Source organism: Vulpes lagopus, chromosome 11, assembly GCF_018345385.1.
Source record: "Vulpes lagopus strain Blue_001 chromosome 11, ASM1834538v1, whole genome shotgun sequence".
In the NCBI taxonomy this organism is placed as follows: domain Eukaryota; kingdom Metazoa; phylum Chordata; class Mammalia; order Carnivora; family Canidae; genus Vulpes; species Vulpes lagopus.
In genome coordinates this window covers 60,267,001-60,294,516 of record NC_054834.1, presented here as the reverse complement: position 1 = coordinate 60,294,516, position 27,516 = coordinate 60,267,001, and the positions used below count along the sequence as shown (strand labels likewise).

The following is a 27,516-nucleotide window of genomic DNA, read 5'->3' as shown; positions in this document are numbered from 1 at the left end:
GCTACTTTGACAGATCATGGCTCAATAACAAACATGCAGGTCTAAGTCATCACACAGTTTAGATATGAATTCAACAGCAGGATAATGACAGTTGCCAAGGATTTGTACTTGCTGTCGCTTCATACCAGTGTTGGCTGTCAAAATGTCTCTTTTTCTTATGCAGAAGCCATAGATTTTTTTATGGATAGCAATTACTTACAATATACAATGAAGTGCATCAAATCTAACAACCACTCTTTAGCCCCTTATTATTTGGTAGTCTCTTTGTTAAATGTAGTCAACCATTTTCATCTAAATTATTTATTTATACTATATATTTGACAAGCATATATTTCTTGCTTTTATATTCTTATGGCATTTAAACCTTCCTGAAGTTATGTTTTTTTTTAACATTGTCATTTGTAAAGCTTATCTTTATTCTATTACCATTTTAATGGTAATTAAGTTCTCTAATTGGAATAAATACAAATAAGAAAACGTAAACATAAGGGAAAATGACCCTAAGTACATTCAATAATAAGTCATCAGCTTAAAATACTGAAATACAACTGATAAAAGAAATAACCTCACATATGTTTGGTGAATTTAACCTTGTATAAAATCTCTGAAGTATATAAAGCACAAAAATTTCATTAAACTTCATCATAACCTTTTTCCAACTTGATGAAATGAATAACCTAAAGATATAAATAACTTTCTACAATTACTAGATAAAATGTGGTTTAAACATCATAAAAAGTAAATAATAAAAGTGAACAATTTCTCTCAAATTTTTTTACAACACTAGAAGAAAATATATTTCTAGTTTGGCCTAGAAATTTAGGTAAGGGTATCCCAATTGCAGAGCAATTTCCAGTTATTTTACAACACATACTATGTCAGATTTTTACTTGCATTTTGATGATTGAATAATAAATAAAGTATTATGTTCAAACTACATATATACCCTATAGGAGATATTCAACATCTGTTAAATTAAACTTGTTTACTTGTACAGAAGGAAATTCTAAACAAGAAGAGTAATTTTTCTGTGTAATGGATTCATCTGAGTATAGGATCATCCCATCCAAAGGAAGAAAAGAATAATTCTGCTTATGCAAAAGTAAAAACAAGGTACATCTTAAATCTAAAACCAGAGGAGGTTATAGATACCATATACAATGTTTCCAGAGGAAATCTATGTCTTCAAAAGGAAACAATATAGTCTTTTAACATTTTAAATGGAAATAATATATTAATCTATATTAATCTATAGAGATTTTGTTTTTGAAAAAAAATTGGAAAAAGTTATGAACTATGCAAAGTGTAAATTGTTCAGAATGAAGGTAGAGCACTGAAGGTGCTACCTTGCTTCCTTCACTGCTGCTGGCTTTCCTCACTTCCTTCTGCTGCCCACTCCATGCTGGGAACAGACAGCTCTTCTTTAGAATGACAAAATTGCTAAACTTAAACTGCCCCTGGAAAAGGCAATGTGATCAAATTTTTCTATTTAAAAAAGAATCTGAGATTCATTCCAATTTAAAATATCCAAGATCTAGGTCTCCTGGCTGGCTCAGTTAGTATAACATGCAACTCTTGATCACAGGGTTGTGAGTTCAAGCCCCATGTTAGGCACAGAGATTACTTAAAAAAAAAAGTAAAAAACCATATCCAAGATAACTAAAATGGCATTAAAAAACTGAATGAATAGTTTAGGTGCTGTTAGTCTCCTTGAAAGCAAGATTTGTCTGAAAAAGCAACCCATATAATATATAACAAAAAATTATTGGTAATTAACTTTTAAAGCTAATTTAAGTTCTCATTTAATGTACCAAAAATAATTTCTCCTGCAGGGAACTAAAAACGTTGGCAACACACTCAGCTGCAAATAAGATTTAAAAATCCTATAACTTTCTGTTACAAAAATCATGAAATTACATCCTTAGATGATCATCAGCTAAAAATCATTAAAATATTTTATATGTGGGGTAGAAAATATATTTTTTAAAACATTCTCTTAATTTTAAAATGCAACTTTATTTTATTATTTTTTAAAAGATTTATTTTATATATTCATGAGAGACACACAGAGAGAGGCAGAGACATAGGCAGAGGGAGAAGCAGGCTCCGTGCAGGGAGCCGGTGTGGGACTCCATCCCATGTCTCCAGGATCACGCCCTGAGCTGAAGGTGGCGCTAAACCGCTGAGCCACCTGGGGTGCCTGGAAATACCTTCTATAAATATGACAGAACTATCCATAGATACCTGTTATCAACAAATAATTCTACCATCCGTGTCTCAAAGTCTGGTACCCTGTTCTGGGTCACCTGGTACTACCTCAGACTACAGCTAGGTAGGCAAAATTTCCTACTGTGCTGCTCCCCTGGAAGTAGCTATAGGAATTAGGCTAGATATTTCCAACTAGATAGTCATCTGACCTCCTAGGGGTAAGTCATAAAATGGGAGGATCAGACCTTCTTTGGCACAACATGTTGAACTCATTTACACTGTTGGTGATTAGTTTTCTAATCTAATAGGAACTATTAGTTTCCTGTGCGAGGAAGGATCCTGGCACAGCAGCTTTCACTCTGTTAGAAACAAATATAGCAGAGTGACAAAGGAAAAACATTGAAAGAACACAAGAGAGAAGAGTGGATAATGTGAATACAATATAGAATAAATTAATAGCATCAGGTAATAACATGAGAATAAAGTGACCAGTCACCGTATGGCTGCAATGAATGGATTTAATACATGTAGGCATATTTTGTAAAACGTATAGTGTGTGTAGTGAAGAGAAACATAATCTCTTGTTGTATAAGTAAAGGAACAATAAATTGACTATATTTTAATAATTATTTCTCATAAAAAGATCACAAAGATGGTAGAAGAAAGGTGGCAAGGAAAACAAGAATGAGACAAGAAAAGTTTTAACCTCAATCAGGGGGAAAATGTCTTTACTCAGAGAGAAAATTGCCTCTCTCTGATAATCATATTAATGCCAACGGATTTTAGATTACCATTAGCCTTTATGAACTTGACGTCTTTCAAGGTTGAAACTCATCATTTTCTTTTTCATGAAAGTAAAAGATCTCTGGGCATTGTCTTTGACTTTCCATTTGATTACCAAGAAAAGGTTTACTTTGTTTTCTAGATACATCATAATCAAAGTTGATGGTAATAGGTAATAGTGACAGAAATGAAGTTAGGATTCAGACAAAGAAATATGAGTAACACATTGAAATAAACTATTAAAAAAAATGGCAGTAGGAAGGTGATTACATGAAAAGGAAGATTGACATTAAAAAAGGACAAACCCAGAGTTAAAAAAGACTTAGAAAAAGAAAATGAGAAAAAGGAAAGAAACTGTATAAATGAAATTACAGTTAACTCTAACATAAAAAATAATCTAAAAATACACAAAAGAGGGCAGCCCGGGTGGCTCAGAGGTTTAGCGTCACCTTCAGCCCAGGGTTCTGATCCCAGGGACCCGGACTGAGTCCCATGTCAGCCTCCCTGCATGGAATGGAGCCTGCTTCTCCCTCTGCCTGTGTCTCTGTCTCTGTCTGTCTGTCGCTCTCTCTGTGTTATATTGTTATAGATGGGTAATATGTTACACTGTTATATTACCCATTGTTATATTGGGTAATAATGTTCTAAGAGATTATCTAGGCATACAGCTAGTACACTATATAAATAACCTCAAGCACTGCTAATATGCACAGAAGTCAGAGAAATAAAGCAAAACAAAAATTAGCTAAAAGTATAGGTTTCACTTTTACTTAAATTTACCAACACACACAAAAGTTTTAAGATATAAATGTAACCTGGCATTTTTATAGGAGATTAACATAATCCTTAATTTATGAATATTTTCTTCAATGCTCTTATAGTATAAGTTTTCCATGAAACATAAAGACTCCGACATCAGGGCAGCCCTGGTGGCTCAGCAATTTGGCTCTGCCTTCAGTCCGGGGCATGCTCCTGGAGACCCAGGATTGAGTCCCATGTCAGGCTCCCTGCATGGAGCCTGCTTCTCCCTCTGCCTGTGTCTCTGCCTCTCTCTCTCTCTCTCTGTGTATCTCTCATGAATAAATAAATAAAATCTTAAAAAAAAAAAAAGACTCTGACATCACATTTAGCCAGCCAAAAGCTTATCAAAACCTGATACAGTGCCCAGGTAGCACAGTGGGTCAAGCACCTGATTCCTGGTTTCGGCTCAGGTCATGATCTCAGGGTTGTGAGATTGAGACCTTCATTGGGCTCTGTGCTGGGTGTGGAGCCTGCTTGGGAGTCTCTCCCTCTGACCCTCCCCTATCTCTCCCACTCCCTCCTGGTGTGCTTTCTCTCTAAAACTAAAACTAAATGGACACAGTGCAGGTTAAGTGTTTATCATGGTGACTTGGCATAGAGCAAATATTATCTGCCCTGCCATACCATTTTTATCATTTTGCTACTGTCCGAGTCAAACTCAGGGATAATTTATGTTTATAGCATCATCTACCTTTTTCCTTCCCATAAAATAAAAGAAATTGAAGGGTTCTAACCCAGGCAACTATCTTTATAGCCCACCACATTCCCAAGTTATTATTGACATCATCTCCACAAAATATTGAGCATTTATATAGACAGCATTCTACAATCACTTTATCTCCTTCAGAATTCAGATTAAGCTGCTGAAATAACATTCTTACCTTGGTAGATCTTTGGAAATACATTTGTAAATTGGGTGAATGGTATCTCCATTGAAGGTGCCTTCAGCATTGCTCTGCTGTGATACCTCCATGGCTCTAGTCAAGGGTGATAAAGAAGACTGAGAAAGGGATGCTCCATGGTCATCTTTTTCTTTTTGCCATTTTCAGCTAAAAATGAGGAAGAATATTAATTAACTTAAAAGGTAAAACCATCCAGGGTTATGAATTGATCCTGGATCTTAATCACAATTTATTTCTCATCATGTTTGAGGCTATGCAGCAGTTTCTAAATAGGTCTCGTGATGAAAAAAACAGATGAAAGCTTAAAGGAAAACAAAAGTAGGACTCTAAGTCTTTGAATGGTATAATCCTGGGGCACCTGTGTGGCTCATTCAGTAGAGCATGCCACTTTTGATCTCTGGGTTGTGAGTTTGAGCCCCATGTTAGGTGTAGAGATTACTTTTTAAAAAGATATTTGTTTGAGAGAGAGAGAGAGAGAGAGGAAGAGGGAGGGAGGGAGGGAGGGAGGGAGGGAGGGAGAGGGACCAGCAGATGTGGGGCTCTATCCTACAACCCTGAGATCATGACTTGAGCTGAAACCAAGAGGCTGATGTTTAGCTGACTGAGCCACCCAGGTGTCCAGGGAATGCAATTTTATTTTATTTATTTATTCATGAGAGATACACAGAGAAGGCAGAGACCTAGGCAGAGGGAGAAGCAGGCTCCTGCCTCTGTATATTCTACTTAACCTCCTGCTACAGGTAGGGAGCCTGATGCGGGACTTGATCCTGGAATTCCAGGATCATGCCCTGAGCCAAAGGCAGCTGCTCAACTGCTCAACCAGCTGAGCCACCCAGGCGTCCCAGGGAATGCAATTTTATTTTATTTTTAATTTTTTAAAAAGGGTTTTATTTATTTATTTATTCATGAGAGACAGAGAGAGAAAGAGAAAGAGAGAGAGAGAGAGAGAGAGGCAGAAACACAGGCAGAGGGAGAAGCAGGCTCCATGCAGGGAGCCCAACGTGGGACTTGATCCCGGATCTCCAGGATCAGGCCCTGGGCTGAAGGCTGTGCTAAACCGCTGAGCCACTGGGGCTGCCCCAGGAATGCAATTTTAAATAGGTTTTCTCATTGAGGTGATAAAATCTTGCCAAGGACTTAAAAGAGGGTCTTTGTTGTCTGTAGTTGAATTGAATCCTGAAACTCCTGATATTCCTTGAACTAAATTGCTTTCCAGAAAAGCAAGTTAGCTAGTTAGCAAGTTGCTAGACTTATTGTCAATTAAGCATACGGAATATCGAAAGAACTATAATATAATTTATAGTCACAGGTATTATGGAGAAATACACACGTATAATATATAAGATCATTTCTCCCTTTTCCACTTCCTAGCTATGTGACCTTGAGTACTATACCCTTTCTGAGCTTCCGTACTTTCATTTGCAAAACAGGTTATCCACATGGTTATGAGGATTAAGTAAATAAAGTGGAGAACGTGAAAGCATCTGGCACAGTATTTGGCACATAGTAGACATTCATGTAATGTTAGATGAATCCGAATTTATATCAGAATAAGAAAAGGTATCTCTTTCTCCATAGTTTAATAAGAAAAGGTGCTATTCTCTGCCCAGCACTCCTCTGGTGTTCCAACCGAAGACTAAAGGGCTATTGGCCTTCATATTCTCCCTACCCCTTTAAGCATCTCACAGCAGGAGGGACAAGGTTCTCCTCTCAGGCTTCCATAACAACCACTGCTTGTTCAATTTGTCCATAGGTTGAGTCTTCCTAATTGAGGAATGCTTTTATAAACAGCTGAAAAACTCCAGCTGTTAATAGCGAGGCAAAATTATGTGATTAGACAGTAAATCACCTTTGACTGCCCTGGTGTGTTTATCATAATTATTAAAACCTAAGAAAATCTGCACCAAACTATTAAAAAATATCCCTTGAAATATAGTAATAGTTTTACTTTTTATGTATTCATAATTACAATCCTAATCTTCACCAAAAGAGATAATCATTTTAGTGATAGGTATAGTTTTATTTTCCATGTAAAAATAGTTTTAGGATGCCTTTCGGTAGAATAAATTATATAAGTGCGAAATCATTACCATTATTAAATGCAATATTTCTGCTGTAGCATTACTATAAAATCAGTGTTATCCTCACTAAAAGTGGAACATATTAACAGGTTAAGTAGACTATGCGGAATACAATAGGTTTGTAGATAACATTCATGCACATCGCTAATTAAAAGTAATTGTTAATTAGAAATTAAAGAAATAAAAATGTGTTAGTTTTCATTTGACTCACACTATTACAATATTTTAGCACAGTACAGGTAAAGGCACTGCTTATGTTTTAGTAACACATGCATAGTTTATTTACTGACACAATGAAAAACCACTTTTTTACTTTCCATCTCTTAATCATTTGACATGAAGATAAGCTTCTCACTCATGCCCACCTCTAGATCTGTTCTTCCACTCCTTTTTTTTTTTTTTTTTTTTAAGACATTCAAGTACACATGGTTCTAGGCCTGGACTCTGAAGCCAGAGTGTCTGGGTTTAGCATCCCACTTACTAGCTGTGACATCTTGGATAAGTCACACAACATATTTCTGCATCAGTTTCTTCATCTATAAGAAAGGGTTAATAATAGTAGCCACTTTATAAAGTTGATGTGCTGGCACATAGTAGGTACAATGTATCAGGTACAGAAGAGAAAAGACATGATAGTCTTCAAGTTGGGATACTAACTACCAAAACCAAAACAGTACATGGGGCATGCAGGTGTGGATAGTTGTAAGCAGATCAATGTCCAGATCTTGCCTTTCACATATATGCTTTCCTAAAGAAAGTCTAAAAAATACTTTCAAGCATAAAAGATAAAATTTTGTAGAAGAAATGTAGTGGAAATCAAAGTTTAAGGAGAAAAGAACTTATGTAAAATTTCCAGCTATTGAAGAAGAGACGGCTAATGTTTTTAATGTTGTAGTGCTTTTAAATCCCTGTAAGTATTCAGCGCTGGGTCCAGAAATGTACCATGATTGTGTGACATCTGATTATGCCTGAAAACAAGGAATCTATCAAAGGCAAGTGAGGTGTCTTAGAGGTCCAACTCTTGATTTCAGCTGGGGTCATAATCTCACGGTTGTGGGACTAAGCCGGTGTCGGGAACTGTGCTCAGTGCTGAGTTGGCTTAGGATTCTCTTTCTCCTTCTCCCTCTACTCTTCCCCTGCTTGTGCTCTCTTGCCCAATAAATAAATAAATAAACAAATAAATAAATACTTTTAAAAATGGCGAATAAAATAACCATTTTATGCGTGTGATTTTATTTTTTTTATTTTTTTATGCATGTGATTTTAAAAAAATAAATATTATCTTTTAGAAATACAAAACAAAGTATTTTTAAGTAAATATGATTGAGATTTGCTTTAAAACACTCCTAAAAGTAGAAGGGGGTATAAATAAAAATAGTAGAAAATTTATGGTTAACTTGGGTTAACATGAGTGTTTACTATTTTTTACTGTGTGTTTGAAAATGTTCACAATAAAATTTTTTTTCAGATTTTATTTATTTGAGAGATAGAGAGAGATAGTGAGAGAGAGCATGAGCAGAGGGAGGGGCCAAGGGAGAGGGAAAGAATTTCAAGCAGACTCCACACTGAATGTGGGGTCTGACACAGGGCTCTATCTCACACCTGAGACAAAAACCAAGAGTCAGATGCTCAACGGCCTGAGCTACCCAGGTACCCTATGTGTTCACTATTTCTTATGAGTATCATCATCCCATTTGTTTCCTTATCTTGTATAGCAGAATTGAATATTCAAACTCACATTATATGGTGTCTTCTAGTGAGCTAGAGATACAAGGAACAAAGGAAAGCACGAACGTGGAAGAAAGAAACAAGAGAAGAAGTATGGAAATGCCATCATCTTAAAAGTAATATTATATCTAGTAATTCCACTACTGAGTATTTACCCAAAGAAAACAGTAATTCAAAAAGAAAAAAACTGGAGTCCCATGTTTATTACAGCAATATTTACAAGAGCTAAGATATGGAAGTAACCCAAATGTCCATCCATAGATGAATGGATAAAAAAAAGTAATGGGATATTACTCAGCCATAAAAATGAATGAAACCGGGATGCCTCGGTGGCTCAGCAGTTGAGCATTTGCCTTTGGCTCAGGGCCTGATCCTGGATTCCCAGAGGATCGAGTCCCACATTGGGCTCCCTGCATGGAGCCTGCTTCTCCCTCTGCCTGTGTCTCTGCCTTTCTCTCTCTCTCTGTGTCTCATGAATAAATAAATGAAATCTTTAAAAAAAAAAAAAAAAGGCTTCAAGTCATTTTTCTCTAGTTTCCAGAACAGATAGTTTGTACATATTTAATGGGACAAGGGTCAGAGTTAACCTCCAAAGATGAGTCCCAAGCAATGCATATTTGGAAATCCTTATATAGAGCTCTTGGCCATATTTCACCTAGTCAGAATGCATACCTGTCCTCTGAAGACTATTGTAACATTCCAGCAGTGGAGTACCTTACTTCTGGTCATCTGCGTTGGTCTCACTGATTTAACTGCTATTAACTTGTCCCAAATGCTGAAACAGTCTCTTGATTCCACAGTAGAAGCCATTATACCTTGTGGTTGTACCCTCAGATATATTAAATATTGTCAAAGACCTTATTAGGAGACATGTGGAAGGCTACCCTGCATGAAATGTACCTTTTTGGTGTTGTATAAACATGTAAAATATGTATTAATCATCTAGATTGCTAATTATAATTTTTAAAATAAAATTTTCAGCAATAGAAATGTATAGCTTACTGTAGAACAGACTATTTTTCTAATTTTATAATTTAATAGTTGTATTTCAGAGGATAGCTGTTTTATCAAAATTTGTTTTATAAATATAATTGTTCAGGGCAGCCTAGGTGCCTCAGTGGTTTTAGCGCCGCCTTCGGCCCAGGGCATGATCCTGGAGACCTGGATCGAGTCCCATGTCTGGCTCCCTGCATGGAGCCTGCCTCTCCCTCCACCTGTGTCTCTGCCTCTCTCTCTCTCTCTCTCTCTCTCCCTCTCTCTGTGTGTGTCTCTCATGAATAAATAAATAAAATCTTTAAGAAAAAAAATCATTGTTCAATTGGGGGAAAAAAAGTGAGAGGGTTAAAGATTGGAGTCCCAGACTCTCAAATAAGTTACTTTTCCTGTTGGAATGTTTTGTCATACTACTATACAAACTAAACTTCCTAGGATAAACAAAGCCAATCAGCTTTTGCCTTATTCTATGCTACCAGAACAATGGTTAGCAGAACAGTTCTTGCATATTGTTATCAATTTATTATCTAGTCACACATTGTTATGATAAACAAATCAAGTTTACTTAAACATAAAGAAGACATCTTTGTGGTCCTCCAAATGTGTTTTCCCTAAAACCATTTAGCTAATTCCTGATCCCATCATTATTCCATTCAATCCATCAAATGTTTATTAAATACCAACTATTCCCATACTAAAATAGACAATAAATTCAATGTTGGACAAGAAAACATTATTTCTCTACTAGCTGAATTTTCATTACTGAATATAAACACATTTTTTACTAACTTGTCCTATTAAAAACAATCTGATGATAATTCGAATCTTTTAAGATTTTATTTAAATCTTAAAATCTGCCCAATAATCGGAATTATTGCAGAAATACCCATATTAAGAGTAGAAAGAAAATTCTAAAAAAAGAAAGTCTCATAATTTCTCATCCTTGGAGTGAGCCACTATAATTGTTTTAAGGCTTTCATCTATGATTTTACATCTATGTAAAATCTATGATTTTTTAAAAAGATTTATTTATTTAGGGCAGGCCAGGGGCCTCAGCGGTTTAGCGCCGCCTTTGGCCCAGGGCCTGATCCTGGGGACCTGGGATCGAGTCCCACATCGGGCTCCCTGCTTCGGGAGCCTGCTTCTCCCTCTGCCTGTGTCTCTGCCTCTCTCTCTCTCTCTCTCTCTCTGTGTCTCTCCTGAATGAATAAATAAAATCTTAAAAAAAAAAAAAAGATTTATTTATTTGAGAGACAGAGAGAGAGCATGAGTGAGCATGAACAGGGGGAAGGGCAGAGAGAGAATCTTCAGTGGAAACCAACATGGGGCTCAAACTCATGACCCATGAGACTGTGACCCTAGCCAAAACCAAGACTTGGATGCTTAACCAACTAATCTAGGTGCCCTGAGATATTGCCTTTCCTTTAAACAAAAGTGTGACCATATTAAATATATAGTTTATATACAGTTGTGTTCACTGAATGAGAATATTTTTATGTTATTAAATATTTGTTGAGAACATAATTTTTTATTTTTTAAAATATCTTAGCTAGTTGCTTCAAATGCTTCCTGTTGTAAATAAAGCTGTGGTTTTCTTTTTTTTTTTTTTTTTTAATGATTTTTTTTTTAAATCTTTATTTATTTATGATAGTCACACACACACACACACACACACACACACACACACACACACAGAGGGGGGGGGGGGCAGAGACACAGGCAGAGTGAGAAGCAGGTTCCATGCACCGGGAGCCCGACGTGGGATTCGATCCCGGGTCTTCAGGTTCGCGCCCTGGGCCAAAGACAGGCGCCAAACCGCTGCGCCACCCAGGGATCCCTAAAGCTGTGGTTTTCATATGCACCTTCGACCTTACCACAGAAAAGTTCCTAAACTAAAAGAAGTTTTAGAAGTTAAATTCCCAGATCAAAGTGTATGAACAATTTTAAGGCTGTTCATGTATATTTCCAAATTGGATTTCTTTTTAGAAATGTACAAATTTCGCTGGGTGGCTCAGTGGTTTAGTGCCTGCCTTAGGCCCAGGGCTGATCCTTGATCCAGGATCAAGTCCCACATCAGGCTCCCTGCATGGAGCCTGCTTCTCCCTCTGCCTGTGTCTCTGCCTCTCTCTCTCTCTCTCTCTCTCCCTGTGTGTCTCATGAGTGAATAAATAAATAAAATCTTTAAAAAAAAGTACCAATTTCTAAAGCTACCAGAAAATAGTATACGAACACTTATCTAATAGTATTCATTACTAGAATAAAATATTATCTCTTAACCTGACCAATTTTATAGTTATTTTCTAACGGGTAGTGAAACTTTAATTTTTAAAACTATCATTATTTAAATTTTTAATTATATTAATACTCAAGGAGGAACATTAAGGGCTAATCAGAGATTTTAATGGACTTTATTTTAATTTTACTCAGAAACCATTCAGTTAAAAGAATTCCTAAAATATGGAATATATATGTTAAACTCTAGATATTTTAAAGATAACTGAGTTCAAAATATCTAATTAGCCCAAAAGCCCCTTTCCCATATACTTATGAGAACATACCCAATTATCTTGAAAAAGGCAATTAAAATTACTATTAATAATCTTAATACTAGGACATGTTATAATTCATTTGATAATTACATTTCCCACAAAGATACTGTCAACATAAACTGTGAAACTGCAGATCCATCCTGTTTACAAGTATCAGAGACAATATGCTCACTATTCTGTTGTACTTAAATGTTGTATTGCAGTTTTTCTTAACAGGTAATACGTGACATGAAACATGTCTGATTTTATGCTTCATAACTTCCATTCTGATGTTTAACATTAAGAAAATATATTTATGTATCACACATGTCAAAAAATAATTTAAATAAACTAAGAAAAATAATAACAATCATGCCTTTCATTTCACATGCAAAATATAAATCTTTTATTCATAGATATCAAAGAACCATCTGCAATCAGAAATGGAAACCATTTATATTTTCTGATTTGTGTAGGTAATGTTAAATATCTAAGTGTTCTTATTTTAGATTTTCAGAAATTTGTTATGAATCAAAATATTAAGTCATAAAAATAAGAAAAATCAAGAGATTACCTTTTAAGATTGACTCACAAGTTTTAAAAATTCATTATTTCTATTGTTTATTCTATTTTAATAACAAGTAAAAAATGTAATTATTTTGATTTTAAAAACATATACCAGAAAAGGTGCCAGGCTGAAGTTTACATTATTTATTGCTATTTTTCTTAAAAAATATGCATTAGAATAAATATTTTTCTAAGCTTCAAAATAAATACAGTACATGGTTCTGGCATATTTATTTTTTTTTTGAAAAGGTGCTCTGAATCTTAGACAACATAAATACTAGGCAGTGTGGTGGTTGCCATAGTAACAAATAAATAGGAGCATAAAAATACATTCCACTTTTCAAATGTATACACTTTTTTCATAAATATTCATATTTTATAGGTAAAAGATTATTCAACTCTTGCCTTACCTTCCCTTTTAGAGAGAGAAACATCTAATTCTTTAGAAATTAGAAATAAAAAAATTATCATGTAGCAATAGAGCAGGTTCAAAAAAGTTTTAAAATGCTATATGGGAAATCTTAAGGATGTTTATGTCAATTTTCCAAAATGAAGACAGGAGAAAAAACTGCTTTCATTTTATATTACTTTAATAGTCATGTCTTTAGGTAAGTATGAAATTGCTTAAACTTCTTTTCCTCCCAAGCATGAAATTCCCCTTTATTTTGCATAAGTTTATTATTCACATGCATTAAATGTAGCACTTGACCATGGAAGGCTGAAAGCTTTGTTGATCAGAAAGAAGTCCAAGAAATTTAATACAAACCCATGAGCTACTACTTGAATAAATGATCTGAAAATTTTTATGCCAATGTTCTTTTTTTTTTTTTTAATTTTTATTTACTTATGATAGTCACAGAGAGAGAGAGGCAGAGACACAGGCGGAGGGAGAAGCAGGCTCCATGCACCGGGAGCCCGACGTGGGATTCGATCCCGGGTCTCCAGGATCGCGCCCTGGGCCAAAGGCAGGCGCTAAACCGCTGCGCCACCCAGGGATCCCTATGCCAATGTTCTAAACTGAAGTTCAGAGTTGCTTCTTTTCTCCTCCTCTTCCATTAAAACACAATCTTCTTGTTTACAGATAGCCTAGTAGTCACAAAAAGTATATTGATAAAATGTTCTGAGTTTTATACTTATAAGCCAAAGAGGATTTATTATACATTTTAAAGGGCTGGAGACGGGCAGCGTGATAAGTCATGATGTCAAGTTTGAAATCTTTTGAAAAGTACTGACGTAAGCCACCAAAACAGAACAGGAAGACTACTTAACTATTACTGGGAAACAAATCCTTCAAGTACAATTACATTCATTTGGACTTCTAATTTGTTTCAATAACAACTACCATATAACATTCTCCTAGAGTGAGAATTCAGAATTTTAAAAGATCGCCATCTAGGCAGAGTGCCAAATAAGAGGTGACAAAGCAGTGCTGTGGGGCTTCTCTTGTGCGAACTCCTTGATGGAGAAGCCATGTACGGTACTGGCTGAGGACTGACTGAACCAGCCTGTAAGAGGAGCATCCTCATCAAACATACATATGATCCTACCCACTCTTATTGAGGAGAAATCAAGTTTTTTTTCCTGGAGGAGATAGTAAATTTAAAGTTTAAGAAGTCCAAAAAATGAATTAAGATTAGTCAAATATTTATGAGTATTAGAATAAAATAAGTTATACAGATGGATGTGACTAGTGCAAAGAAAAAAATCATCTTGTCATTCCTCTTCTCAATATTTTAAAAAGATTTTATTTATTTATTCATGAGAGACAGACACACACACACACACACACACACACACACAGAAAGAGAGGCAGAGACACAGGCAGAGGGAGAAGCAGGCTCCAGGCAGGGAGCCCAACGTGAGACTCAACCCAGGGCTGGATCTCAAGGCTCCAGGATCACACCCTGGGCTGAAGGCGGCGCTAAACTGCTGAGCCACTGGGCTGCCCTCCTCTCAATCTTTTAAACTGTGTCCCACTCCTTGTACTATCCTAAAGTAGTGGGCAAATATCCCTGGAGACTGGGAAAGGGAAAACATACCTATCTTTAAAACAAGGGGAAAATGAGTTGGCAATTAGACAGCTTAGTTTAACCTGGAAACATGCAAAAACAAATTAAACAATCAATTAGCAACACCTAGAAGGGCATAAAATACTGGAAAACAACCAGTATAGTATCTCAAAAGCAAATATGCCAAATGGACTTAGTATCTTTTTTCTGATAAAATGACAGGTCAAATTATTAAAAAGCGAATAGTGTAGTCTATTTCAGGGTTGTAAGCCTTTTTATTCTATTCTCTAATTCAAGATAAGCAAAAATTATTAAGAAGAAAAGAATGTAAAAACTGTCTTCATTGCTAAACCAATGGCTATTTCCTCTCTCTTGAGGATCTGTTTCAAAAAAGTCTTTATTGATGACTAGTCATTTCTTTTTTTTTTTTTTAAGATTATTCATGAGAGACATAGACGCAGAGAGACACAGGCAGAGGGAGAAGCAGGATTCCTACAGGGACCCCGATGCGGGACTTGATCCCAGGACCCCAGGATCACAACCTGAGCAAAAGGCAGATGCTCAACCACTAAGCCACCCAGGTGTCCTGATGACTAGTCATTTCTTGACCACCTTTTTATTTAGCTCCACCACATAAGATCCCTAAGATGTCTCAAAATTTGAAGGTTTATTTCCTTAATTTTCTTTCCAATTTGTTGATCCTTCTTTTCCCTAGAGATCTTAAATGACATGTTGCTTCAAGTAAGTGATGCTGCATTAGGACATGATGTAAGCCCATTTTAGGTAGAAGCTTTGAAAGGGAAAGAAAGAATGCTTTGTGAATGACATTAGAAGGATTTTCTATGACTAGAAAAAGTGATAAGTAATGGAATGGTAATTAAATGGAAGTGCTCATAAAAACACTCAAAACTTTAATAATGTGAAGAATAGCTGTTATTTGGTTAGAAGAGGGAGATATGTAAAGACTTCCAAGTGTGTAGAGTCAAGAAATGAATCCAGTTTTCAAGGAGAGAAGTCTTTGTGACATATGATCAACCAACTAATTACACAAGAGAGTCAGAAGCATAACTATGGTGGAAAGAGGCACCAGTTGAAAAACGAAGTAAAAAATCTGGTCTCTATTACAGAATCAGACAAGAGCCAACTGCTATGTTGAACCAGCCTGCCTATGGTACCAGGAGAATTATTGTTCCTCGTTATGTAACTAATATCCTTCTTTTCCCAGCTTCTGTTACTATTTAAGTTTATATACCTTAGGAAGAAAAAAATTTGATCTCTGAATTTTGTTCGACCTTAACTCTTTTTCTAACCCTAAATACTATGTAAACAAGCAATCAGAGATGCTGCCAAGCTAGAGAGGGAAGAGTGTACCTTGCATATTATCTATGCAGGGTAATCAAGAAGGAAATGGGTAGAAGGCTTGGTGGCTCAGTTGGTTGAGAGTCCAACTCCTGATTTTGGCTTAGACCAGGTGTTGGGATGCTAGGATTGAGCCCCACCTTAGGCTCAGCGGGGAGTCAGTGAGGATTCTCTCCCTGTCTGCCTCTCCCTGCTAAAATAAATAAATAAATCTTAAAAAAAAAAAAAAGGAAGGAAACGGGGGCAAGTAACAACTCCAACCTTCCTCTCTTATATTCTCTCAACACAAAGCAGTCATGTCCTTCTTTCCCAATCTCAACTTACAACATTCCAGATAAAATTGACTTCAGTTTATTAGTAAAAAATACTAAGAACAGGGAGGAATACTTATATTTACCAAGCCAGGACTGTAATCAATAATTTATTTTGGGCAACCTGGGTTGCTCAGCGGCTTAGCACCGCCTTTAGCCCAGGACGTGATCCTGGAGTCCCAGGATTGAGTCCCACATCAGACTCCCTGCATGGAGCCTGCTTCTCCCTCTGCCTGTCTCTCTGCCTCTCTCTCTCTCTCTCTCTCTCTCTCATAACTAAAATTTTTTAAAAATGTATTTTAATAGCTGAAAAAAAATAATCATGCAGATTCAGAAAATATAAAGGCAGTGCACTGGAATGGAAAGACCTCTGGAACTACGCCAAGAAATTCTGGAGCTGTGATCTTAGTTTTGGGCCAGATGTTGGGTAATTCCTAAACCTTCTTGGGCTCATTTTCTTTAAGAAAAGACAAGGAAGAATGATAGTACAGGCAAACTAAAGTTCTTCTATCTGTAAAGTAAAAGCCATTTAGTAGAAGATCTTTCATATAGGGGAGTTAAGGCAGTATGAAAGAAAATGCAAAAGATGTGGACTCACCTTACTTGAGTTTGAATATTGCCTCTGTCCCTCCTAAGACTTATTTCCTTATTATATGACAATAGTATCTGCCCTATCTACCTTACAGAATTGTTATACAGATCAAATGAGGAAATACATGAAGTGTGAAAGTAATTATTTATAAACATTAGTCCTCATTTTTGTATTTAGTTCTGCATCCTGCACTAGGAAAGAAACTTTAGACAAAGTAGCATGTGTTCCAGGGACTCCTTGTTATCAGAGAAAATGCACCATTTATAATTTATAATTTAGGAGTATCTGTTTCCTCAGCTGTTTATTTGCTAAGAGTGTCACAGGGGGACAGCCCAGGTTCCTAGGAACTCAGGTATCATTGGAAAAATATGTAAGATTTCTAAACCAACTCCAAGTGGAGACTTTGGCTCATGTCAAGTAGCTATGTTGGTTGGTGGTATGTTAGAAGTAGAACAAGAGGGGGGAAAAGTAGAAAGAGAAAACGGAGAATTGGCTGTGCTGTAGAAGGAATAAACTTCAAGTCTAACTAACACTAAGATAAGGAATATGAGCAGAAAGGAGTTGAGGACACTGTATATCACCAGTCTGATTCTGTAAAGTGTGCTAGTTGGACCTGCCTTATAGATGAAGGAGGTCCTAGTAGACAAAATAAACAGGGAGGTCATCAGACATAAAGAAGAACACATTTGGAAAGCTTAGCCAGTGAAAATATTAAATTTGGCTACTAAATGCAAGGATCTTAACCTTTTTTTTTTTTTTTTTACAGATAATTTGCTTTTATCATTATCCTATCTGAATTTTCACTGAGTAAATATGTGCTAAATTTCAGATGGCTCTCAACTTTTCAGAACATAAAAAGTTCATCTGTGAAAGCCTGGCACTTCTACCTGATATATATAAAATGGAAATAAAATATAAATATTCAGAGGCACCTGGGTGGCTCAGTGGTCGCGCGTCTGCCTTTGGCTCAGGTTGTGATCCCAGAGTCCTGGGATTGAGTCTTACATCAGGCTCCCTGCAGGGAGCCTGCTTCTCCCTCAGCCTATGTCTCTGCCTCTCTCTGTGTCTCTCATGAATAAATAAAAATCTTAAATATATATATATTTATATTATAAATATAATATAAATTTAAATATATAAATACATATATAAGTAATCAAATATAAAATCAGGAGAATGATTTCTAAGATTCATATAAAAATTCATTTTTATTGATTTATAATCATATTATCATATAGATTATGATCTTCATAAATAAAGGTGGACCCAGGATGGCATGCCTCTCTAAGAGATTGTATGCCATGGAGCAAACCACAGCAAAAAGGTAAAAAAGGACTGAAGCAAGGCAGAGTCTCATTAGTGCAATGAAATTTAATTCCATTCATTGAGTATGTATTGATAACCAACTAATGCCTATGATTAGAGAGACATCAAAATATAAATTAATTCACTTTGGTAAAATTAATCCAAATTTCTAATGATTTCACATGCTGTAAGCTTGCCAATTCTCCCTGTACTAAAGATTATTATGTAGTTTCCGAATCAATCTTTGCTCCAAAAGTCCAAGGCTGGGACCCAGGTAACAATAGCACCTGAGTCCTAACAACAGCTGAAGTAAGACACCAGGGAAACAGCATATACCATGGACTGGGGCCAAAACAAATTGTTAGAGACAACCTAGAAAAATCTTCTTTTACATCTTGTTACACCTTCTTATCTTACCTCTTTCACAGGATTACCTGATTTTACCTTTCTAAAGGTAATAGTATATCTTTCTCTGTATTGATATATCTGAATATTATATGTATACGTATATCAACAAATTCACTATCTCATTTTTTAAAGATATTATTTTTAAGTAATCTCTACAACCAACGCGGGGCTCAAACTCACAACCCTGAGATCAATAGTCACATGCTATACCAACTGAGCCAGCCAGGTGCCCCCACCAACTCATTTTTTAAGTTAGATTTTTAAAATGCTGAATTTAAATAATATATGTATATTGTGCTATGGAATTTTTCCTTTTATTGTACTGAAATAAGAAAAGTGATTTATATTATCTCAAATTAAAATAAAAACTAAAATTTAAGTTAATATTCATAGAGACTAACATTTCAGATCAGGGTTTATACTACAGACAAAGACAAAAATCATACAGTCTTTCAAATTAATATATCTGACTGTCTTTCTCTAATGCTCCTGCTTCACCTGCAGCACATCAGACAAGGTAATAATTTATGATAATCATATGAAAATATACAATTAATATTCATCACCTCTCATTCCTCATCACTTTAGATGATCAGTAATGCAGAGTGAAAATGCTGTCAGATTTCTAATTGCTTTGTAATGGGCTTGAAACAGGGAAATCATTAAAGGCAAACAATCTGTCATTTGTCTGTTACTTTATCTATCACACAAAAAAACTCATTAAAGAAATTGCTAATGAACTACAAAAGACTATACTCATGGTGCTTCTACAGTAGATTAACATGTATTAGTATGAATTGCTTAAAATATTTTAAAAATATGGTACTTTGTGGAAATTCATCAGAAAACATCTATTCTTCAGTATATTTTTTAAGCCGTGTGGTTTCATTATTTTGGCATCTAATCCATCATTGCAGAAATCCCTTTAGCATATAAGATTTGTTTTTCATCAGTCTCTAAATAATTCAACTGAAAGGTTGCAAGAAGAAGCTGAAATGCTAAATGTGTTTATTATTAGTAAACTGACACAAATAAAAAAATAGTACTATAGGAACCCTAAAGCTAAGTAAAGAATATATCTCAAAATTTTATTTTTACCCTGATATTTCCATGGATTTTGAACTGAAGTTGCAATGTTTCATTCATTTTAATGCTATCATTATAGAAAAATTATATTCAACTATTAAAATAGACTCTAACATTATTAAACTCTGCATATTAACAAATTTGGGATTTTGAATATATTAATACTAAAATGTTTCATAATATTATATCATATAATTTCAGAAGGGAAAAATCATTTCTTTAAATGATCACATCAAATTTTATGTCTTTATTAATGATACCTTTGTATATGAGATACTTAGTACTAAAAGAATCTGTAATAATGACACTAATCTAGTTTTAAAAATAAAGAGGCATATAAACAAAAACATCTAATAATGTTTTGTTGGTTATACAGTCCAGTTGAATTTTATTTTTGAAAAAAAAATGAGTGATCATGTTTCTCATTATGCCAATGTTGAACTAAAACATGAATTTATTTCCTACAACAAAACATAAGAATCTTAGTAATAAAGTCAAACTTTAAAAAATATATAGACCTATTCATAGCTATTGGAATATACACAAATTTAAAAGCCTAAGTGCAATGGCATGTTTAGCTGGGTGCCATGGTTGAATATAGGAGTTAATTCCAAGCTAACTTCCTAAGGTTCCATAACACTCTGGAAACATCTTCATTATACTCTCTAATTGACTTAAACAGACTTCATATCAACTGTTTAACACATTTTAACCCACAAATTAACACCCCTTGATCATTCAGATTAACCTTTCTTCTGTGAGTCAATTACACGACAAAAATAAAATAAACTTAAAATATTCAGTTTTAAAAAACTAAAATGGAGAAGAATGCTTTTAAAAAAGAATATAAATGCATATTACTACATTGTTGAAACAGATCATCACTAGGTTGCAAATTTCAAGGGAATTGGAAAGCTCACAGAAAAGCCAGAGTGGTCATAAGAACAAAGAGAAAGAGGTAAAGAAGTGAATAAGGGAAATAAGTTTATTTATTATGATTACTAAGGAGAAACAAAAGATGGATTATAGACGGTATCTTTAATCGGTTCATGGAATGATTAAAACATAGATGTGAAGAAAGTAATAAGACAGGAAGAAAAATTTCAGGTAAGATAAAGACCTCTTAAAGGTCTGAAATAAGGTTGAAAAAACATGGACACAATTTGAAGTTAAAGAACAAGAAAAACACAGCAACAGGTGTGCTGTCAGCAAAAATATTTACCTCTTTGTCTCTCTTGCTTAGTGCGTTGCTTTGCTCAAACTCAATAAATAGTCACTGATAATTACTTCTGAAAAGACAAAAAGAAAGAATAGATCAAGTGAAGACAACAAGTGAGGGGGAAAATGTAAAAATGAAAAACCATTTCTAAAAGACGAGGTATTTAATAGGGCTGATTCTCAATACCAGGTAAAGCTTTATGATGATATGCCAAGAAAAAGAAAGTTTCTTCAATTTTAACCATCCCTTCCTTTCCATTAACACTAAGTATTTAAAACTAAATACTTCCATGTGTTATTATGTATCAGCCTCATTTTGAGTCCAGGATTTCGGTCATTTAGGTCATCCGCCTTATAAATTAATAATTGTCACAGCACCTGCATTTCTTCTAGCATAGCACTTCCTACAGTTACTTCAGTTGCTTCTTTGTCTATTTACCCAGATAAACTCTAAGCTTTTACAAAGCTCTAGGCAACTGTTTTGTGTTTCCTGTAACAAATTGTGGGACGTATAGTGGACACTCAATAAGTGGTTTGTTGATTGAATGAAGAAGTGAATAAAGGCTCTTTCTGTACTTGTGTATGTGTTTATTTCACCACTAGCTAATTCTTGATGGTTTTCCTATCTTCTCAGTAGATTTTAATTTGCTGTAGGGGCAACCATCTAATTTCAGAACATAACCATAATATTTTTTGGTACTTAAAAATAAATACAGCTTAGTTCACTGATATGAGAATCCTAAAAACTCAGAGATAAAGAAGATCAAGAAAATTAAAGAAGAGTTGGTAATAAAACCAGTAGAAAGAGCCACATATATATAATCCGAGGATAAAAATAACAGAACTACACTGTATATATAGCAAATATTATCCATCAATAAGAAGCACAATTTACTAATATGATCTCAAATTAAGAATTTATTAATGTAGGGATCCCTGGGTGGCGCAGCGGTTCGGCGCCTGCCTTTGGCCCAGGGCGCGATCCTGGAGACCCGGGATCGAATCCCACATCGGGCTCCTGGTGCATGGAGCCTGCTTCTCCCTCTGCCTGTGTCTGTGCCTCTCTCTCTCTCTCTCTCTCTCTCTGTGACTCTCATAAATAAATAATAATAATAATAATAAAAGAATTTATTAATGTAGGTAGATATCAATTGTCTGACAAGTATTAAAGCGATGCATTGAATAAGATTTATGCTATTACTACAATCAAGGGTCTCAAACTCCTGCTATATAAGGTATCTATATAACCATACTTATATCTATCTACATTTAACTCTACATATAGTACTTGATCAATCATCTTATTTTTTGATCAATCATCTTGAAATTAAATATTTAATGTATGCCTACTATGTTTCTGTTAAATGTTGATGACACAAGAATTAGAAGGTTTTTGCCTATGCTTTTAATTCATCTGCAAACTATATAATTTAACAAACATTTGGGTTTGGTGTCATTTTTTCAACTCAATAGTTTGTAGCTTTCATTTGCTCTGTTTGAAAATTCCTAAAATATAGCTATGAATTCTTAATGTTCTAATAGTCAAAACTCAGCAGTAAATATTTCACTAATAATAATAATAATAACAACAAAAGCTAATCTTTCCTGAGTACTTAGCACTTTTAGGCACTATTATCTCATTGAATCCTCATAACAAACCTAGATGGAGACACTATTATTATTCCTATTTTACAGAGAAAGAAACCAAGCACAGAGTAGTTAACTTAAAATGTTCATATATCACCAGTAAGAGACAGAGTCTAGATTCAAACCTATTCAGTCCAAATTTAGACTTCATGCTCTTTTTATTTTATTTATTTATTTTTTATTTTTTATTTTTTTTCTTTTTATTTTTTCTAAAGTAGGCTCCACACCCAGTGTGGAGCCCAACAGAAGGCTCCTACCCACAGCCCCGAGATCAAGACCTGAGCTGAGATCAAGAGTTGGGTGCTTAACTCACTGAGCCACCCACGCGTGCCTAGACTTCAGGCTCTTAACCATTATGCTAACATAGTTTATATTTCTGCTATGTTATTTTTACATAAAATAGATAAATTATCTTCTTAAAATAAGGTATAAGCAAAGAGAACAACCTGAACAAAATTATGAAGTACCAAGAAAAGATCCCATTGTTTAAATGTTTCATGTATGGAAGCAGTAGGCGATGAAGCTGGAAAACTAAGGATTATATTTTGGGAGGTAAAGGAATACCAGGTTAAGGAGTCAGGACTTTATCCTCTATTTGATTTATTTACTTATTTTTTGAAGTAAGTTTTACACCCAAGGTGCAGCTTGAACTCAATGACCCTGAAATGAAGAGTTACATGCTTTACTGATTAAGCCAGCTAGGCACCCCAAGACATTATCCTTTAGACCTAGCCTGTTCAATACAGCAGTCACTAGTTAAATGTGGCTATTAAGCACTTAACATGTGGCAAGTCCAAATTGAAATGTGCTATACAGGTAAAATATACAGCAGTCTTTAAAGACCTAGTATGAAGAAACAATGTAAAATGCTTAATTAATAATTCCTACATTGATTATATTTTGAAATAATCATACACAGAGTATATTGGGTTAAATAAAATATATTATTAAAATTCATTTCACCTGTTGCTTTTTTCTTTCTTAATGTGGCTACTGGGAAATCTAAAATCATATATGTGGTTTGCATTTGTGGCTTCCTTCATATGTCTATTGGGTAATAATGCTCTAGAAAATGAAACGTGAAGACAAATGAGCAGGGATTCATGTAAAAAATGTTTTAAGAAGTTTATTCTGAAAAAAAAAAAGAAGTTTATTCTGGTATAAATAAATTCAGACTGTAAGACAACTGATCTGGTTTTTCAATAAACTAATGTCAGGGAAAGAGAAAACAAAACTAAGATAGTAGCGATGTGGGGACTGCTATAGCTTAAGAGATTCTTTTTTTTTAAGATTTTATTTATTTATTCATGAAATACAGAGAGATAGAGAGAGAGAGAGAGAGAGAGGCAGAGACACAGACAGAAGGAGAAGCAGGCTCCCTGCAGGGAGCCTGATGTGGAACACAATCCCAGGACTCCAGGATCACGCCTTGGGCTGAAGGCAGGCGCCAAACCACTGAGCCACCCAGGGATCCCCCAGCTTAAGAGATTCTTAAGAGACAGAAAGATTGGGACTCCTGGGTGGCTCAGTGGTTTGAGTGTCTGCCTTCAGCTCAGGTCCTGATCCTGGGATCTGGGATCCAGTACCGCACTGGGCTCCCTGCATGGAGCCTGCTTCTCCTGCTGCCTGTGTCTCTATGTCTCTCATGAATGAATAAATAAATAAAATCTTAAAAAAAAAGAGAGACAGAACAATTAAATGCAACAACGATTCAAGCAAATTAGCTATAAAAAGACATAAAAAGACATATCTGAGACAACTAAGGAAATATAAATAAAGACTAGTTATTGGATGTCATCAATGAATTATTGGTCATTACAGCAGAATAATGACATTATGGAGATGAAAGGAAAAGTTGTAAACTAAAGTATGCTTTAGCAATGGGACCTAAAGGATGTCAAGATGAAATGACAGAACCAACACTTGGTAATTGCTGGGGGGAAAACGTGTACTTCTATCTAAACCTAAATAAATAAATACACAGCACACAAATATAAAAAATGAGTTGAGAAAACTGAGGTGGGGATCCCTGGGTGGCTCAGGGGTTGAGCAACTGCCTTCAGCTCAGGGTGTGATCTTGGAGTCCTGAGATTGAATCCTGCTTCGGGCTCCCCGCAGGCAGCCTGCTTCTCCCTCTGCCTGTGTCTCTGCCTCTCTGTGTGTCTCTCATAAACAAATAAATAAATAAAATCTTAAAAAAATTAAAAAAAGAGAAAGCTGAGGTGCTGTGATCAGACTTTTCAGAATTTGGCTTAAAGAAGGAATAAAAGAGGAAACCCAATACCCCAAGGGATCATAAATGAAAATAGTGTGCTCTTGCTGTAAAAACTGGAGGCTCTGAGCATCACTATACAAGGAAAGACTAAGCAGTGGAAAGGGGGGTTGTCTGAGGGCTAAAAAGTTCAAGAAGGCATCATTCTGTATAGGAAGGTATTCAGAACAACACTTGATACAGTCATTTAATGTATTTCCTTAGGGCCACGCAGAAGGTATGTTGGAACCAGGACTAAAATCAGATCCTCTGACTTACCATAATGCTCTTTGTGCCTGATTTTAAACATGACAAAATCCTATGGAGAATCCAATTTATACTTTTTTAAAAAAAGATTTTTATTTATTCAAGCATGAGAGACAGAGAGAAAGAGAGAAAGAGAGAGAGAGAGAGAGAGAGAGAGAGGCAGAGACACAGGCAAAAGGGAGAAGCAGGTTCCATGCAGGGAGCCCGACTTGGGACTCAATCCTGGATCTCCAGGATCACGTCCTGGGGTGAAGGCTGCGCTAAACTGCTGAGCCACCCGGGCTGCCCCAATTTATACTTTTTGCTTTTGATTTTCTAACTTTCATATGTCACTCAGTTCTTTTTTATGGCCTCCTTAAATAATTGGCCGCAGTAAAATATTTAATGCACTTCGGCCGATCTTGATGGCTTCTCAAACGGAGATTTGGCAGAAGAAAGCTAAGAAGGAAGGAAAGCAAATGGAAGCAGTAATAACAACAAAACTACTTTCGCATCTCCAAGTGAAATTTAAATCATGGTGGTGAAGCGCAAGATGCAGTCTCATCTCTGGGTGCAAGGCAAGGAAGAGAGGTCAATGCCAGGCAAGCAGTATGGAGAGGAGACAACAAAAGGGAACAACAGAGGGAAAGGGAGAGGCAGGCAGGAAAAAAACTAACCAAAAAAAAACAAACAAAAAACACCCCCCCCCCCCAAAAAAAAACCAAAAAAACTAACAGCGCACATTTGCAGGGCCGGCAACTGCCTCAAAGCAGAGTGGTTTATGCTTTTTCCGTAAGCGTGAAGGACAGCGTGCCTTCCCTGGTAGGATGCACACTTACTAAGAGTCCTGTTCGGCTGCTGTACGATGAGCTGTTTGGCCTTGATCCTTGGTCGGCTTCATCTGCGAAATGGGAACATTATTAACACCCGCCTTTCTAGCTTCACTGGGTCGAAGTGAAAGAGTGAAGTAGTAAGTATTAAGAGACTCTGAGAAGTTACGGGTTGCTAGGATCATCTACAAGAAATAATGAAGTTGGGCATCTTTTCCAGAAAAAAAAAAAAAAAAACACCCCAAACTTCAATTGGTATAGGTTTTCTCATTTTCGAGGGAGAACATTCTAAGGGAAGTGTAGAGACAAGGGAGGAATTGGGTCTCCCCATCCTTCGCATCCCTCCCATCCCCCTTTTTCCCCACTCCCTCCCCCCACCCCCGCCCCGCCGGACGACCGTCAACAACCACAGGAGGACTAGGAGCAGCGCTGGGGAGGGTAAGCCGAGGAAGCCCGGGGTGGGGGTGTTTGTGTGTGTGGGGGCGGGGAGCTCGCTGAGGGAGAGGAGAGGCGCCACAGTCGCGGGGCCGGGGCAAGAGGGTTAGAATGAGGCGAAAGACACCTTTTTCCGCGGCTCGGGCACTTACAGCTAGTAACTCCTTGCAAGCGGAGTCTGGTTACCATAGCGACGGCGTCCCGGAGGGCGGAGCGCCCCGTGCGTTCGGTGCCTCGGCCACAAGGGCTCGACTAGAAACGTGGTCACGTCAGGGCAGTGACTTCCGGCGGAAGGGGAAGCCGGTTCCGGGTGCCGGCCGCCTGCGGGCGAGGAGTGGGTGTGATAAGGACTTTCGGAAGTTTGGTAAGTTTGGTATCGAGGAAAGTCGGGAGAAGGTATGGCCGCCTGTGGCTGGGCCGTACCGCCGGGATGAACACGGTGGGTTCCCAAGTCCCCGTTTTGAGCCCCCGCATCCGGCCTCTTGAAGTTCACGGCTGTGGGAAGACGCGGCCTGGTTTCTGGGCCCCTGGCGAAGTCTCTTGGCAGGTGTGGAGCCTGGAGCATCCTCCCGTGAGCACTGGGGGAGCTCCCTGCGAGCCCCGGGAGCCGCGGGACTCCTGCCTACCTGCCCAGCCGCCTGCCTCTGTCCCTAATCTTCTAAGGTAATCTGGAAGAAATGTGGACTGGAAGGACGAAGGCGGGATGCTCCCAAATTCACTTGCATTCTTTGCTGTCTTGTTTTTTTTGTTGTTGTTTTTTGTTTTTGTTGTTTTTTGCTGTCTTGTTTTTGCTTCAAATATATATATATAAAACATAAATATATATTTGAGGCAGGTATATATAAATATATAAATATATATATTTGAGGCAGATATATATATATTTTTATTTTGTAAACGTTTATTAGATTCCTCTATGGTGTTTAGTGAGTATGTACTATGTGCGGCTTTTCCCGGGAGACCAGCGGAAATACCTTCTTAGAGGTCACGCCCCGCTCGCTTTTGTTTTTGGAATTCGGTTTTCTTGATGCTGTTGTGATTCATTAATTTAAGGTATAAGCGGGGACGCCAGGGTGGCTCTGCGGTTGAGCATCTGCCTTGGGCTCAGGGCGTGACCCCGGGGTCCTGAGATCGAGTCCTGCATCGGGCTCCCTGCAGGGAGCCTGCTTCTCCCTCTGCCTGTGTCTCTGCCTCTCTCTCCCTCCCTCTCTCTCTCTCTCTCTCTCTC

The 27,516-nt window shown here is 36.6% G+C and overlaps 2 protein-coding genes across 3 annotated transcripts in view; one reads left to right on the top strand and one right to left on the bottom strand.

Annotated features, from left to right (window-relative positions):
* Positions 1-9,313, bottom strand: part of DCDC1 (doublecortin domain containing 1) — a 436,509-nt gene extending 427,196 nt beyond the window's left edge. The window contains 2 exon segments of the mRNA XM_041722357.1: positions 4,674-4,828; positions 9,176-9,313. Coding sequence (XP_041578291.1) covers positions 4,674-4,828; positions 9,176-9,313 — 293 coding nt within the window.
* Positions 9,314-26,565: 17,252 nt separating this feature from the next.
* Positions 26,566-27,516, top strand: part of DNAJC24 (DnaJ heat shock protein family (Hsp40) member C24) — a 62,418-nt gene continuing 61,467 nt past the window's right edge. For both annotated transcript variants that reach the window (XM_041773479.1, XM_041773478.1), the window contains exon 1: positions 26,566-26,652. The gene's annotated coding sequence lies outside the window, so the exon portion shown is untranslated. The remainder of the gene's footprint in view (positions 26,653-27,516) is intronic.